Consider the following 16,771-nt stretch of genomic DNA (forward strand, 5'->3'; position numbering starts at 1 on the left):
CCTGACCTCTAACCCCATTTGGATCCCATGCATCAACAGGCAAGTTTGGCAAATGCCATCCCGTACACACTTTACAATGCCTTGGCTTCAAGTATTATGCCACTGTCAGATTTGACACAGGCTGCAGAGATACTATACTGTGCACCAAGAACCCTGGCAACTCCATGCAAAGTTCCACAATAGTTCGCAAAATAGCACATTGACACAGATGGATATATTTTTGAGACCTGGACAGGATCAGCATTAGTCACCCATCCTGAAATGGATTAGGTTTAAAGATAGTGTGGAAACAGGCCCTTCGGCCCACCATTGGTCACCCGTGCACTAGTTCTGCCATCCCACCTCCTAATCTTACACAGTAGGGACAACTTCCTAATCTTACACAGTAGGGCCCAATTAACATACAAACCTACACCTCTTTGGAATGCCCCGAGAAGGTGGCAGGGAACAGCAGTTTAGATCCACATTTCTAAATGTATATCATTAGTACCTAAAATGTATATGCTGAAGTTTTGTCCATTTAATATTCTAGATTGTTCTGTACTCGTCTAATAACCAGAGGAGTTAATTTTAAATTAGACTGAATGCCAGTAATGTTCTGCCACCATTCAAACATTCTGGTGCTTGCACTCACTATATCAGATGAGCAGAGTATATTGGAGCACAAGACCAATGGATTTTGGGACTGGGGAGGTCAAGAGTCAGTCACGATCTTACTGGTGTGAAATGGGCATGGAGGCTGCAGCCTTGAATCCCATGTTTATGATTTTTGTGAGTTTGTGAAATTGTGGTTGAACTTGCTCTGCATTCAACTTCATTCAAGCCTTTGGCAATGGGTTGGACAACAAAGTGGTTGCCTGTAATTATAGTACAGTAGCTGTGCTTTGTTCAGCCATTACGCTTGTAAGAACCGGGTTCCGTCGATGCCCTGCTTAGTGGGAGGTCCCGGCAATAGACCAAACCCCAGAAATGGTCAACGAAGAGATTCAAAGTAGTCATCGGGTCACTAATGCTTAAAAAGAGCTTTTTCTATCAACAAAATGTCAGCCCCTCCGTGCTTCAATTCCTCAGCAAGCAGCAAGATTGAATACATAGGGATATTGAAACAATCACCTAGATGGTAGCTGTGCCTAAAATAGCAGTTGCCAGTTTGAAAAATTGTTTAAATTGTTTTTATTTCACACCAAAATTGCCTTCAGCGAATTGCAGCATCTCTCAACACTGGAATTATAGAGTACCGTATAGCAGACTCTTTCATTATCCGATCATAAGATTCAAATCTTGTTTAACATTTAGACTGGGAATAAAGCTAACTTTGTCTTCAAAATGATCGTGCTACATTACCAACTTCACAAAATAAAAAGACTCACATTGCTCTCCTCTTGCCACAACGATGGGATCCCTTGCCATTGGCTCGTCCTCAGGATAAAGGGGATCTGTGTAATGTGTTGGCTCGTCAACCTGAATGGTTCGTAAGTCCTGCATGCTGAAACTCATCAAGCGTCCTGCAAGAGCTCCCTGACTCTGCAATACAGGGGAAAGCAAGAGAGACATTTCATGCCCAAAGTGAAATGTAGAGACTGATGTAAGAGAAACATTAAAACAGATGTTGATGAGAATGAACAACAGGCCAACATTTTAAAATGACACCAACATCGTATGAGTGACTCGCCACAACAGTGTTTGGTAACCTGGTAAGTCAACACCGTGACAAGCTGTCAGACCTGTTATGCATCCGGAGTGATGTTTACCTTTTTTAATTCCATTACCGTGTTTAACAATGCACTTTGTACCTTGCAGTAAAGTAACGCAAGAGGCGCTAAACACTCATAACATAGATCTTATTTTAGAAAACGCACACCACCAGATTGGGGGACAGTTTCTTCCCAACAGCTATCAGGCAACTGAACCACCCTACCACAACCAGAGTAATGCTGAACTACTATCTACTTCTTTGATAACCTTTGGACTATCCTCGATCGGACTCCACCTTGCACTAAACGTTACTCCCTTATCATGTATCTATACACTGTAAATGGATCGATTAGAATCATGTATTGTCTTTCTGCTGACTACACGCAACAAAAGCTTTTCACTGTACCTTGGTAAACTAAACGTGTGGCAAATGACATTTTGATGCATTTCTGCAGTTGGTGATTGATCTTCAAATGTACATTGCATGGGGTGGATGGGGGGGGGGGGGGGGAAGAAGATTTAATAGGAATAGCGAGGGGTAACTTTGTCACATAAAGGGTGGTGGGTGTATGGAACAAGCTGCCTGATGAGGTAGTTGAGACAGGGACTATAATGACATTCTAAAGACAATTTAACAGGTACAGGTTTAAAGGGATAGGGGCCAGACGTGGGCAGTTGGGATTAAAGTCGGGATTAAAGTTGGGATTTTTCTTTTTTGTATGGCTTTGTAAATATTTGATTAGTGTGTAAATGTAAATAATTTGGTGTACATAAAGCTGCTGGTGTACATATGGTGTACATACAGCTGCTAAATTTGTATAAGATAATTATAAGCAGTTGAATAAGGGGTGGGAATTAATAAGCTTTGGCTTCTTCCTGCTCCTTTTCAGACACATACGATTTCATTTAATTATAGATATTGTTTATGACACTTTATAAATAGTCTTGTTTTGTTTTTTGTATGTTGTTTCTCACTTGCTTTTTATTCTTTTATTCTGTTCGAAAGAAATAATAAAATAATAAATAAAATAAATAAATAAAAAGTAGATGGGGCATCTTGGCAAGATTGGCCGAAGGGCCTGTTTCCTGCTGTATGACTATGACTATGATAGAGTAGCCTAGGGTACTTAATGAATACTTTTTGCAAACAAGTTTGGTTCTCAGAATACGGATGGCGAGGCCATCTCCTAAGATTGATAATAAGTTCACACACACCTGCTGGCCCAATTGAACCAAGCGACTTCCATTAAACTTCATTTTAACTTCATTGACCCTGATGCGATTTAAAGCAGTGGAGCAGTTTGAATTCCTACCTTGGCGGCAGCATTGACTGCCACATTTGCTGCCATGTTCAGCCCCTTTTTGCCAAAATTGACCACGGTTTCATAACTACGCTCTTTGGCTTGAATGATGTAGCCATCTATTTCCTAAAGGGAGAGAAATGAACAATGAAAAGCATGTACCTTCAACTGAAAACCAACCACATCTTTCCATCTTCTCCATGACAACAGACCCATTGTGCATCTCAGCATTGTGGATTTACTGCAGCATAGTTAACATAAAGCACTTATCCTGCATGGTGATTACACAGGTTGCACACAATGAAACCGTTTAAGCTGCTCGAGTGGCAGAAAAAGTGAAGGCCAACACTTAAAGGACGATAAATTAATTTGCTCATTGTAATGACTGCACGAGTTGATAAATTAAAAAGGGCACCAGTCACAGGCCGCAATGACACGGTTAGATGCATTGAAAGAAATGACAGGAATACAAAGGACAGGCTTCATCACCCTCTAAAGTGGTTTTCAACTCATTTGTAAAGGCCACGCACATTCTGAATGACAACTGGCTTCTTCGGTTCCCTTAAAAAAAAAAAAAATCTTCCCTACTTCGCTGCAGTGGAAATGAATCAGGTTCAAGCAAAGCAATTTTGCTAGCGTCTCCAAGTTCAGCTGGTAAACTTATCGGAGAGTCTGGATTGCGATTTAAAGCAGCAATGCAGGATAGCACTGAAGGAGGATTGCAGAATTATTGATTGGATGATACAGCATGGAAACAGGCCCTTTGGCCACTGAGTCCACGTTGACCACTAATTCTAGGTAATCCCACTTTCTCATCCACTCCTTGCACACTGGGGTGAATTTACAGAGGGCCATTAGCATACAAAACCATAGGTTTTTGGGATGTTGAAGGAAACCGGAGCACCTGGAGGAAACCCTCATGGTCCCATGGAGGCAGTGTAAATGCCACACACAGAGAGCCAGAGATCAGGATCGGACCTGGGACCCAGTGTATTGAAGCAGCAGCTCTACCAGCTACGCCACTGTGCTACCCGCAGAAAGTCGACTACTGCCTCACGACTTCAATAACAATCTAGATTTTATCTTCCATGGTGGTCCAAATGTGGAAAACATCAGGGCCTGTATCTTTTAGAGATATAATGCGGAACCAGGCCCTTCGGCCCACTGAGTCCGTGCCGACCCGCACATTAACACTATCCTACATACAGGAGGGACAATTTACACACACACTAAGCCAATTAACCTACAAACCTGTGGAGTGCGGGAGGAAACCAAAGATCTCGAAGAAAGCCCACAAGGTCATGGGAAGAACGTGCAAACTCCGTACAGACAGCACCCGTAGTCGGGATTGAACCCGGGTCTCCGGCGCTGCAAGGCAGCAACTCTACCACTTCGCAACCGTGCCGCCCCCTCTCCTATAAGATTTTAAAGTGATTAGCATCTATTCTTTAGAAGTTAGAATAGATGCTCAAAGGCCACAGCTGTCACAGTGAATCTAAATAAGATTATAAATCTGTTCTGTTGAAAAGAACCACAGAACATGTGCAGCAGGGTACATTTTAAACAGCTCCAGGTCAAATGCAAGCCAAAGCTCCAAGTCCACCAAGTGAAACAAATGCACACAAAAAACAGAAGAACCTAGTTAGTGTTGGAAGGAACTGGAATGCTGGATTATACCGAAGATGGAGACGTAATGCTGAGTAACCTCGCGTGCCAGGCAGCATTTCTGGAGCAAAGGAACAGGCGATGTTTCGGGCCAGAACCCTTCTTCAGACTTCAACTAGTTTTAAAACCTTTAAAACTTTTGAGTTTAAAACTTTGTTAGAAACTAGTTAGTGTGGTTTCATTATAACTAAAATAGCAGATACTACACAAACTACATTTTATTTCATGTTTTCAGGAATGACTGTGGTTTATTGAATACCTTGGCCTAATACAAATCAAGAGCTTCAACTGTTTATTTACCTTTTCTTTCGAAGTGAGTGTGGGATGAACAAACTTCTTGTAAATCATGCTGGCACCTTTTGTGTATGGGGACAACAGCCAGACCACGAGTGCAATCTTTATTTCATAATAGAAGGGAAACCTGCAGGTAGAAGAGGATTTATCTGTCAGCAAATAAACAACAGGTACAAGAGACACATTTCTCATTAGTGGCATCTGATCAGTGATCACCTAGAAGTTTGAAAAATGATCTCTTATTTAAAATCCAACACACAGAGTCAATAACCAACTTGGCTTAGCATGTACAATGTTGAATTCGGGCCCGACCCCATTTACTGATAGCTGCATGGCAAGCCACTATCGACAGCAAGGGTTCCCTACCCGCGGTAAATTTACCCCCAGGGTAAATTTTGCCTACCCAGGGGGTAGATTTGTTGATTCTGGATTTGTACCTATTTTTTTCTCATTGCCTGACTGCGTTTGGTTCTGGTATACCGGTATCTGTTCATCATTAATTGTTCATAAATAAGTGTAATAACATTGGGTATTAAATGTGGTATTAAAGTTGCCAGGGGTTAACAGGACAAGACAGGTTAGGAACCCCTGATCTGCAGCAATGCTCCAATAATCCACTAATCCATTTAGCATCTGCCTCAACTGGTAGTTTCCTGGCGCTCACTTTAATCTCACTGGGGTCTTGATCCCACACTTTGTTAAATCCATCAGAGCCCCTTGGCCCACACTCCCTTCAATCTCAATGGGGTCAAATTCCACACTCCCTTCAATTCCCCATGACCCTGGTCTCTGCACTCCCATTAAACACAACTAGTTTACTGGGGAAAAAAATCTATTGATGTACCATCTTTTAAGAAAAGTGAATTAGTGTTGGGATATCACAAGGAGTTATATCCAATAGCCCAGAAATCTGCCAGCTCAGCACCAAAGACAGGATAATGGAAGAATACTGACAGAGAAGGCAAAAAAGAAAATTAACAAAAGAGTCTGTATAGGTCAGGGAATCGGGGCAGTGCAGGCCATCCATCAGTGGTATGGCAATGACCATTATAGAAGCAACAGAGCCAGAGGTCTAGAAGGGAGGAATCAATGCTGCTTGAAGCAGACTACGTTACTTTGTATGGAACCCGTCCCCTTGCTCTGGAGTGAATCCATTTTCCGAATTACTGCAACTACCCATTGTCACAAGCTTTATCAGTTACCCACAACAGCAAAATGTGTAAAGATAGAATCAAGATTGAGTTTCTTTCACCTACAAACTCCAGGGAGCTTGGAACGCACTCTCACAATATACTCATCCTGCGAGTATATACTCACTATATACATATTTACCTTTGCTCACCGTTCTCCATCAACTTTCACCAAATATAAACCCTGCTCTCGATGTTCATGGATTATTTTGCTCTCAACAAACGACCGTAAAAAAAAATATGTACATTCCTTCTCTTAAATCATCTCTTTCAATATGCCGAAAATGCTCTGAAACTCACCAGGAAATAAATATGTCCGTGAAGGTTTCTATTGTTGTGAAGATTGCAAACACGATCCAGTACATCATCCATCGGACCTAGGGAGAAATCAAATGGGTATTGATTTATCAGAGAACACAGAAAATGAGACAAAGTGCATGTCTAATGTGCCCAATTTACTGAAACTTGCTGCTACTTTGAGGAAAAAATCACAACCTTGAGATGGAGAGGAAAAGGAAGGAAAATAGTGTCATTAATAATCCATCTCCAAGTGAAGTACGTTATAATTTGCTGCAAGGAAGTCCAGGCATTATCCCCAAGTGCAGATAAAATCTCTCAGAACCATTAGCTGAAACAAACAAAAAAGGATTAGTCCAAATATTACATAGCAATTATTAAAATTGAACCCAGTGACACCTTTCTCATTGTGTGGGAAAGAACTGCAGATGCTGGTTTAAATCGAAGGTAGACACAAAATGCTGGAGTAACTTAGCAGGACAGGCAGCATCTCTGGAGACAAGGAATGGGTGACGTTCCGGGTCTCTACCCGAAACGTCACCCATTCCTTCTCTCCAGAGATGCTGCCTGTCCCGAACAACTTTCTAATTTTCAGAAACTGGCAAGTGGGCCAAGATTGTGGGGACATAGAAGTGATGGTTAAATTAGATGAACTTTAAAATTTGCTTACTGTAGGATGCCATGAATGCATTTCCATTTTTCTCCCCCACCCCCTCTTTTAAAAAAAACAATCCTGTATTCTTCCAGCATCAAGAAGCACAAATAGATTTACTGTTAAACCATTGATTTGTACCAAAGATATTTGTGCCAATTAGAGTCAGGGTCATACAGTGGAAACAGACCCTTCAGCCCAACATGTCCATGCCAACCAACATGCCCCATCTACAGCAGTCCCACTGGCCTGTGTTTGGCCACATCCTTCTAAACCTATCCTATCCATGCACTTGTCCAATGTCTTTTCAACATCGCAATAGTACCTGCCTCAACTACCTCCTCTGGCAGCTCATTCCATACACCCAGCCACTGTGTCAAAAAAGTTACCCCTCACGTTCCTATTAAATCTCGCCCCCCCCCCATATCTTAAACCCCTGTCCTTTGGTTCTTGATTCCCCTGCTCTGGATAAAAGACGCTGTGCATGTACCCTATCTCATCCCCTCCTGATCGTATACACCTCATCCTCTCTGCTCCAAGGAATAAACCTCTCCCTGTAACTCAGACCCTCGAATACTGGCAACATCCTCAAATGTTTTCTGTACTCTTTCCAGCTGAACATCTTTCCTATAACACTCCAAAAGCCTTATTTTAGCACCCTATTTAACTTTGACACCAGTTTCATGCACATTAACACTATCGTATACCCACTAGGGACATTTTTTACATTTACCAAGCCAATTAACCTACATACCTGCAAGTCTTTGGAGTGTGGGAGGAAAGCGAAGATCTCGGAGAAAACCCACGCGGGTCACGGGGAGAACGTACAAACTCCGTACAGACACCACCCGTAATCAGGATCGAACCCGGGTCTCCGGTGCTGTAAGGCAGCAACTCGACCAATCCGCCACTGTGGCGCCAATCTCCGCCATACAAAACCATGCTGACTCTCCCTAATCAGTCTCTTTGTCTATCCAAATATCTTATCCCTCAGAATATCATTATCATTATAATAATAATAATATCTTTTATTGTCATTGCACGTCAGTGCAACGAGATTTAGTATGCAGCTTCCAGCCGATGTAAGAGAAAAGTAAAATAAATAAATAAGCCTTGTGACGTGACTATCCGAGGGAGACAGTCCAGGGGGGGTGGGGGGCACTCAGCAGGGCCGGTTCAGAGCCGCTATAGCTCTGTGAATAAAGCTGTTTCTGAGTCTGGAGGTTCGGGCGTAGAAGGCCTTGTAACGTCTGCCGGAGGGAAGTAGTTCAAACAGTCCGTTACAAGGGTGTGATGAGTCTTTATGGATGCCGACGGCCTTCCTGAGGCACCGTGTGTGGTAGATGCCCTCCAAGGCTGGTAGCTGTGTCCCAATGATCCTCTGCACTCTCCTTTTATTGCCATCTTGCAAAGCAACAGTTGTACAGTGCAAAATGAGAAGACGTTTCCCAGGGAATACCGGAGCATCGTACATAAAAAATTAAACATTTCACGCATAAATAAAAACAATAAAAAACAATCCAGTTCCTGATAAAAACAGTACGAATAGTTTAAAAAAAGTGCAGGTAAAATAAAAGTAAAAAAGTCATAAAATGTCCAGGGCAGCTGATTTAAGTGGCCTGAGCCAGTGCCAGAGTTATTACTCAGTGCCAGTTACTCTCCTGTAACAGGCGTTAGGCCACTGGTCTGCAGTTCCCAGGCTTTTCCATGCAACCCTTCTCGAACAGAGGTACAACATTAGTCACCAGGCACCCAGTGCCTCATCTGTACATGGTAGATACCTTATACCATGTGTAATGGAAAGGGAGTAGGTTAAAGTAAATATTTATTTCAAGAAGCAAGGAAGCGTTTCTTCACCTCCAGGGGGGTTGGAATCTGCAACATTGCCTGCGGAGTGGTGACGGCAGAGATTCCTCGAACATTCAAGTCTTTAATGAGCTTGAATCACCAAAGCATGAAGGGCCAAGGGCTGGAAGAAGTGATTGGTGTAGATGGGTACACAACAGTCTCAAGAAAATAGTGGCTGTGCAACTCCAAACTCTTCATAAAAGAGAAGTGTAAGAGGACAATACAACTATTCAGTAACAATTGCATGGCAGCCTCTTACGATAGACGTTGTTGAGATGCCTTTAAATACCAACCGCCGGGGAAAAAAAGACCAGGGCAGGGCAAACACGATTAAACTCACTGAGCTTAGTGAAGACTGCAAACATAACCAGCACAAATATTTGTCAAATAATTCTACAGGGCAGCAACACAAACATTGTGTGAGATGAGGTAAGCTATTTTGCTTTTTCACCCTATACATAGTGCTAGGCGTTCCTCCTTCACTGCTCAGAAGCTGGCCAAAGATGGTAATCACCAACACCCTCCAAAAACTTGCGGCTGCCAGGAAAAATGCTCCTGGAAGCAGCTTGGTCATCTCAGTTACAATACAGTGAAGCTACTTCATTCTAGGTACGCATGAAGCAAGGACGCTGGCTCCAAAACAGAGTCTGTTAATGACTGAGAAACACAGTGTTGTGAAGCCTACAAATTGATTGAAAAAATGATTCTATTTGACAAAGCTTTTGTTTCCCTGCGTTGTCAGCAAGGTTTGCCAAGTGAACAAAACAGCAACACATTGGCATTAGAGTCCTTGGCATTTCCGATTCAGTCGGCTTGGGTGTTTAAGCTCATGTCGCCCACATTTGGCCTAATGAAATGCTCAATTATGATGAAATGTTTACAACACAAGGCTATAAGGTGCATTCAAGATGGAGGAGGTGAAGAAGAAATGTGAAAGGCTGTACATGGAGTCATTGGAGGAGTATGATTCCATTGACTATAGGCCTGGTGATGACACCAGGTGCCTCTGTCTGAAGTGATGCATATACCTTGCATGCGACTTATCCACACACTATATTTTGGGGGAAATGTCTAGGCATTGGCTGAAGATTTAATGCAGAGAGTTTTAGTATCATTTATTGTCACATGTGCAGAGGTACAGTGAAAAGCTTTGGTTGCATGCTAGCCAGTCAGCAGAAAGACAATGCGTGGTTACTATCGAGTGGTTACATTCACAGTGTAGATACATAAGGGAATAATGTTTCGTGGGTGGTGGGTATATGGAACAAGCTGCCAGAGGAGGTAGTTGAGGCAGGTACTGTAGTAGCATTAAAAAGGCATTTGGACAGGTACAGAGATAGGAAAGATTTAAAGGGCTATAGGTCAAATGGAGGCAGGCAGGACTAGTATAGATGGGGCATCTTAGTCGGCATGGGAAAGTAGGGCTGAAGGATTTGTTTACACGCTGCATGACTCCATAACTATGACAACCTGCGTAGAACCTGCTGCCCAGATGCTTCTGACCCTCCATTATTCTTCAAACTGCACTTCAATCCGACAAACAAGAAGATAGAAAACGTAATCACGCAGCTTACAGCGCCAAGGACCCGGGTTGGATCCCGATTGTGGGTGCTGTCTGTACAGAGTTTGTACATTCTCCCTGTGACCTGCGTGGGTTCTCTCCGAGACAGAGGAATACAATAACTAAAAATGGAGTTGGAATGAGGTGTACATTTTTTGGGAAGGCAACACATGTCGGACATGACAATAAACCAAACTAAAAGTAAACATGCAAACTTGCCTTGTTCAGTTAAATACTATGCCCCTAGCCTCTTTCCCCACTAGATCAGTAAATCTATTCATAATAACTTCCTATTAACAAAAATCAGAGCCATGGGTGGTCTTGGTCCCCACTGAAGAGAGGGGATGTCAAGTGCACCTAATCTGTAATCATTTTGCCGTATGATTTATAGAAAGATTTTAGCACATCACTATTGAGACTTATTTATGATAGAATATAATTTAAGCTGCCTCAGTAAAGTTACAACAGAAACATTGCCCAGCTATTTAGTTTAGTTTATTTTATTGTTATGTGTACAGAGGTACAGTGAAAAGCTTTTGTTGCATGCTAACCAGTCAGTGGGAAGACAATACGCGATTCCAATCAAGACATTCACATAAGGGAATAACGCTTAGTGCAAGATGAAGTCCAATCAAAGATAGTCAGAGGGTCTCCAATGAGGTAGACGGTAGTTCAGGACTACTCTCTGGATGTGGTGGGATGGTTCAGTTGCCTGATAACAGCTGGGAAGAAACTGCCTCTGGCTGCTGACAACAGAGTTGCATAGCAACAGGATTCCTGCTGCATCTCACGCTGTGTATCATTGCAAATGGGGCAAAGAGCACACTAAACATAAACGGCAATTGTTTGTTCCACAGTACTATTCCCGAGAGACAATGTGACAGGTGAAGTACACAGTAAATAACTGGATGAAGTAGCAACAATTTGGTTTGCAATGCAGACAACCAATTTCACTTGCACTCTAATTCATCGTATTAAGTATCCAAGGCGGTACAATTCAGAATTCAATTACGTGCTTAGACCTTCAAATATGGACCTTCACATACAACTGCAACCAAAAGGTACAACTTCTAGACACAAATAGCGGCACCCATTAATATGACATTACGTTGTGTTTAAAATCACAAATGTGATTTAAAAAAAATGGAATTAAGTTACACGGTAAAGGAGTTGTGGTATTGAAAGAAAAGACAGTGCTGGAGTAACTCAGCGGATTACGCAACATCCCTCAAGAACATGGATAGGTGACGTTTCGGGTTGGGACCCTTCTTCAGAGTCGGAGGAGGAGAACGTCTTCAATGTAACCACACCTTGATGAGAACTTGCAGTAGAGCAGTCAAAATGTAGAAACAAGGAACTGCAGATGCTGGTTTATAGAAAAAACATACCACGTGCTGGAGTAACCCAACAGGTCAGGCATTTGTGAAGGGGAATGCAAAGGGACAATCTCAGCCATATTGTCAGACAAGATTCATGCACATAATAAACAGAATCACAAGAGGATCAGACAATTTGGGACGTGCAGTAAAAAGCAGGTTAGGAGTTGATGGCATTACAGAAAAAGATTAATTAGGCTGAAGAGCCTCAAGCCCTTTTTAAATATTCTTCCAATAAAAGCTATTCAGGCCTTGGCTCAGCCCCATCCAATTAATTAATAACATACCGTGCGTTCTATCAATAATTCCGTACAATAGCTTGAAGCAAGCCGTGTTTGTGAGCCATTTTAAGTAGTGCATTTTAACCCGACTGGCAATAGCATCAACTCCCTCTCCTGGAGTTGTGATGTGACATCTTGGCAGGAGTCAAAAGTTGAACCATCAGGAGTTCATGGCAAGCATGAAGTCCCACGTGGAGTCTGGTTCTATTCAAGCTACAGGCTTTGAAGCGAGACTTAGTGTATCAAGGAACACCTGCTAAATCAGGCAAGATTATTGCACGATTTCAGTCAAGGGATGCTTAAGCAAAAGTTTGAATGATAGGGTGGTTTTAGCAATTGGCAATACTGCAGTTGTGGCCATCTGCAACCATAAAGTGCTTAAACAGCAATGTTAAAAAGCAATGACAAATGCACTGTACTTACATATTCCTTCACATTTTTTGTCTTGACAGCTTTATAAGATGAGTACGCAGGATACAAAGTACCAAAGGCGAGCCTGTTTCCAACAGAAAGTAAACTTTAAAAAGTGTCTTTTAAGAAGCGAGTGAGAATAAAATAGGAAATTACTAATGTTATATTAATATCAGGGAATATGATGGAATCTACACCTAGCACATCCAGACAATAGAACCGAGCACAGTTAATGTGAATATTTGAAGGGGACTTTGTGTCAGAGTATGGACACAAAATGCTGGAGTAACTCCGTGGATCAGGCAGCATCTCTGGAGAAAATTATGTACATGTGACATTTCGTGTTGGGACGAAGAGTCATCTGTCTATTTTTTCCATATATGTTGCCTGACCCACTGAGTTACTCCAGCATTGTGTATAAAACCATTTAGTATAAACCAAAATCATTTTTATTAATTCATGTCTGACTAACGAGTTCTTTGGGAATGTAACTATTCAAATAGATAAAATGGGAACCAGCGAATAAAAGTGCATTTGGAGTTTCAAAAGAGTTCGACAAGGTACCGCATTGGAGGTCGATTCACGAGGTTGTGCATATGGAGCTGGGGAGGGGGATGTACTGCGTGCATTACAAAGAATGGAAATAAGTTCGATCCTGCTCAGTCTGGAATAGCAAGGCCATTCACCATCTATAACAATGATCTGGCTGAGGGAATCATGGCATATTTCCAAATTTGCAGACAAAATTAAATTAGATGGGATCGTGAGCATAGGGGATAAGAAGTCGTTTCACGTCAATATGAACAAGCTGAGTGAGTGGGTAGTAACATGGAAACAGTCCCTTTGGCCCAATTAGTCTATGTCGACTAAGGTGCCCTGTACAACCTGCCCCATTTGCCTGCATTTAAGCCATTTCCCTCCAAGCCTTTCCTGTCCAAGTGTCTTATAAATGCAACTTGTTTTATATAACTACCACCATCTGAAGGAAAAAAAGTTACCCCTCAAGCTTTGTATTAAATCTTACCCCTCTCACCTTATCTTTGATTCTCCTACTCTGGGTAAAAACACCCTGCATTCACCCCATCTATTCCCCTCATTATTTCATAGCCCATTATAAGATCACCCTCCTGTGCTGCAGGAAAGGAAGCCCTAACCTGCTCAACCTGTCCCTGTGACTCAGGCCGTGATGTCCATGGTAGATAGAGCATAATAGAGGAAAATGCAGAGTCATCCACAGGTGCATAATGAGAAAGTAGGTCATTTGTGAAAGAAGAGAGTGGATAATTTCAAATAAAGACTATGTGCTTGTAAACAACTCACTGTGGGCAAACCACAAGCAACTAGGTCAAATGATAATGCACCCTTTGTTAGGAGGGTGCCTGATTCCAGAAGAAAGTCTTATTATAATTGTACAGGGCCTTGGTAAGACCACATCTTGAGCCGAGTATACAGTTACGGAGTTAGTCTCCTCATGTAAGAATGGGTGTAATTACAGGATTAGATTGCAGGAGAGATTCACTCGGCTGGTTCTTGGGGTGGCAGGTTTGCCGAGAGATTGAGGAGATTGGCGTTGCATCCTTTAAAATTAGAAGGGATCTTATCCAGACTTAAAATTCTCAATGGCTTGACAAGCAAGGTGCCGGGAGGATTTCTCCTGACTGACGATTGTCGGACCATGGACATATGTAGTTAGAGAACAATGCTTAGGCCATTTACGACCGAGATGAGGAGAGGGTGGCGAATCTTTGGGTTTTGTGAGCAAAATTATTGCGGAAGCTCTTGATGTTCAACCAAAACACAAATTAAGATGTTCGTGGCCATAAAGGAAATCAATGCATATATATGGTTGTGCAAGAATGAACGGCAGATGCTGGTTGACACCAAAGATAGACAAAAAATGCAGCAGTAACGCAGCGGGTCAGGCAGCATCTATGGAGGAAAGGAATAGGTGACGTTTCGGGTAAAGACCCTTCATCTTACGCAGACGCAATCAAATGCATACAGTTATTGTGATAGAAATGGTACTGCACTAGAAAATCAGCCACGATTCTGATGAATAACAAAGGGTTAGATGGATACATTTGGTTCCTTGATGTCCACAAATTAAGAGCAGAGCACTACCATTACAGATGGCTGCTACCAAAATAGAGTGAAGCTAAGCAAATTCCAATAACTTAAGACTCATTGACAATATATCTTACCAGATAGAAACAAACAACTTAGTTAAGGTACTTGACAAATCCATACAAGGTGTATTCTGTCCCAGTAAAGGTACAGATTCATATAAGTTAGAAGAGTACAACAATGTATTAACTACAGAGCTGGTCTTTAAAAAAATTCACTTGAACAGAACTGTTGTGACCACACATGTTACAGCTTATCAGCAACGTTCAATAACTTTATTTACTAATATATAAATTGGTTATAAATTAACTCCTCAAAATGCTTTTTGGCAATAAGGGTCTTAACAGATGAACAAGTTTGGCCCAAGGTAAATATTTAAGTTTTTGTTATTGAAAAGGCTCAAGAACGTTTTTGTAAAGGATAATGTTTGAAGCTTCAGCAGTCAGCACCAGTGAAATAATCCTACACAAGCACAAAGTTTGTAGGAAAGAACTGCAGATGCTGCTTTAAATCGAAGATAGACACAAAATGATGGAGTAACTCAGCGTGACATGCAGCATCTCTGGAGAGAAGGAATGGGTGACGTTTCAGGTCGAGATCCTTCTTTAGACACAGTTTATTACCTCAGTGCATGGCTGCAAAATACAGTGCGTTAAAAACTGCCTGCATTTGGACAAGGGCCTTTGCTGAACAACTGTCTGACATGTTTTACGTATTGGTTCACTTTCTGGTGAAGAAAGTGCCAGAGATGTCTCTTTCCCTATTTTGAGAAGATTTCATCAATCAAATGGAAATAAACTCTTCCCCAAACAAGACCATGTGAAGACCTTTCCAAGGCTAGGAAGCTTCTTTTGGATCCAGCTTGCATCTTTTAAAATAACATATAACCTCCACTTCAGCTCAAACAGCAGCACTATAATTCCGACAAGGGTCAGACGATCATTTGAAAATAACAACAGTTGCAATTCCTCATTTTCAGAACCTCTCGGGTTTCTGTAGACAGATAAAAAAAACCCACAAGCATGAACAGCCGGCAAGATATGCTAAAGCCACAGAATCAGCACCCTCCATTTTACTCAACAGCTGCCTGAAGGAGGCCAAGGGAACTAATTATGGATCAGTTCATTGTGCCAGGAGGAGACCTCAAAGATTCAATTGAGGGAAAAAAGGCATTGAAGCAGACCCGATATCAGTTTACGCCCCATTTTTTAATTCACTATTTCCATCAAAGCCAATTTAAGAATGTGGCAACAGGGGTACACAAGTAGACCTCCTAGTGCCTCAAGAAGCTCCTGTTTTCATCTCAAAGTGAACTGGCCAGGAATGTAGGACAAATATTGTCCTACAGGCCAAAAATATTGAAACATGTGCAACACAAAACACAACAAACTGCTGGGGGATCTCAGCAGATTAGGTGACATCTATGGAGTGAAATGGACAAAGGGTATTGAGCATTGGGACCTTTCTGCAGACTGATGGAGGTAGATGGTAGGAAGAGGGGGGACAAGAGCAAGCAATAGGTGCATCCAGGTAAGGAGGGACAGAGGAGGCAGGTGGAGATGGTCACAATGTAGGGGAGAGGTGACATTGAGAGTGCCAAATGCAACAGAGGTTGGAAATGCATGCAAGGGAGGGCCGTTTGGGTCCGTGAATGAAGGAGAGGGAGATGGTGTGTGGACAGGTGTTGCACTCCCTGCAGTTGCAAGGGAAGGTCCGTGGAGAGGACTGGTGGGATGAGCAAACCGGGAGGTAGCGGGGAGAGGGGTCTCCGAGGGAAGCAGGAAGGGATGGAGATGGGAAGATACGACTGGTGATGGGAATCACGTTTACATGTTGCTTCTAACATTGAGTCACCGCCGTAACTACTGATAAAGGGCCTGCACCACTTACCCGAGTTACTCACGATTCTCCCGAGCTTTCCCCTTGATTCAAACTCGGAGAATGTCCGTAACGAGTCCGTGGATATATCGTAGCGGCTCGTTATGCCATCGTAGGTACTCGGGGCTAATTTTTTTTTACTCGTGGACATTTCACATCAGGGCGAAAAAACTTCCCGACTTACCTGATGCCCCGAGT

The 16,771-nt window shown here is 42.3% G+C and overlaps 1 protein-coding gene across 2 annotated transcripts in view; it reads right to left on the minus strand.

Annotated features, from left to right (window-relative positions):
• The window catches only part of LOC116967509 (receptor expression-enhancing protein 1-like), a 42,897-nt gene that overhangs the window by 8,777 nt on the left and 17,349 nt on the right, over positions 1–16,771 (minus strand). For both annotated transcript variants that reach the window (XM_033014141.1, XM_033014140.1), the window contains exons 2-6: positions 12,584–12,656; positions 6,446–6,522; positions 4,962–5,082; positions 3,009–3,122; positions 1,371–1,524 (exon numbers count right to left, since the gene is read on the minus strand). In XM_033014141.1, the coding sequence (XP_032870032.1) occupies positions 1,371–1,524; positions 3,009–3,122; positions 4,962–5,082; positions 6,446–6,522; positions 12,584–12,656 (539 nt within the window). The remainder of the gene's footprint in view (positions 1–1,370; positions 1,525–3,008; positions 3,123–4,961; positions 5,083–6,445; positions 6,523–12,583; positions 12,657–16,771) is intronic.

Source organism: Amblyraja radiata, chromosome 39 (genome assembly GCF_010909765.2).
Source record: "Amblyraja radiata isolate CabotCenter1 chromosome 39, sAmbRad1.1.pri, whole genome shotgun sequence".
Taxonomy (NCBI): Eukaryota; Metazoa; Chordata; class Chondrichthyes; order Rajiformes; family Rajidae; genus Amblyraja; species Amblyraja radiata.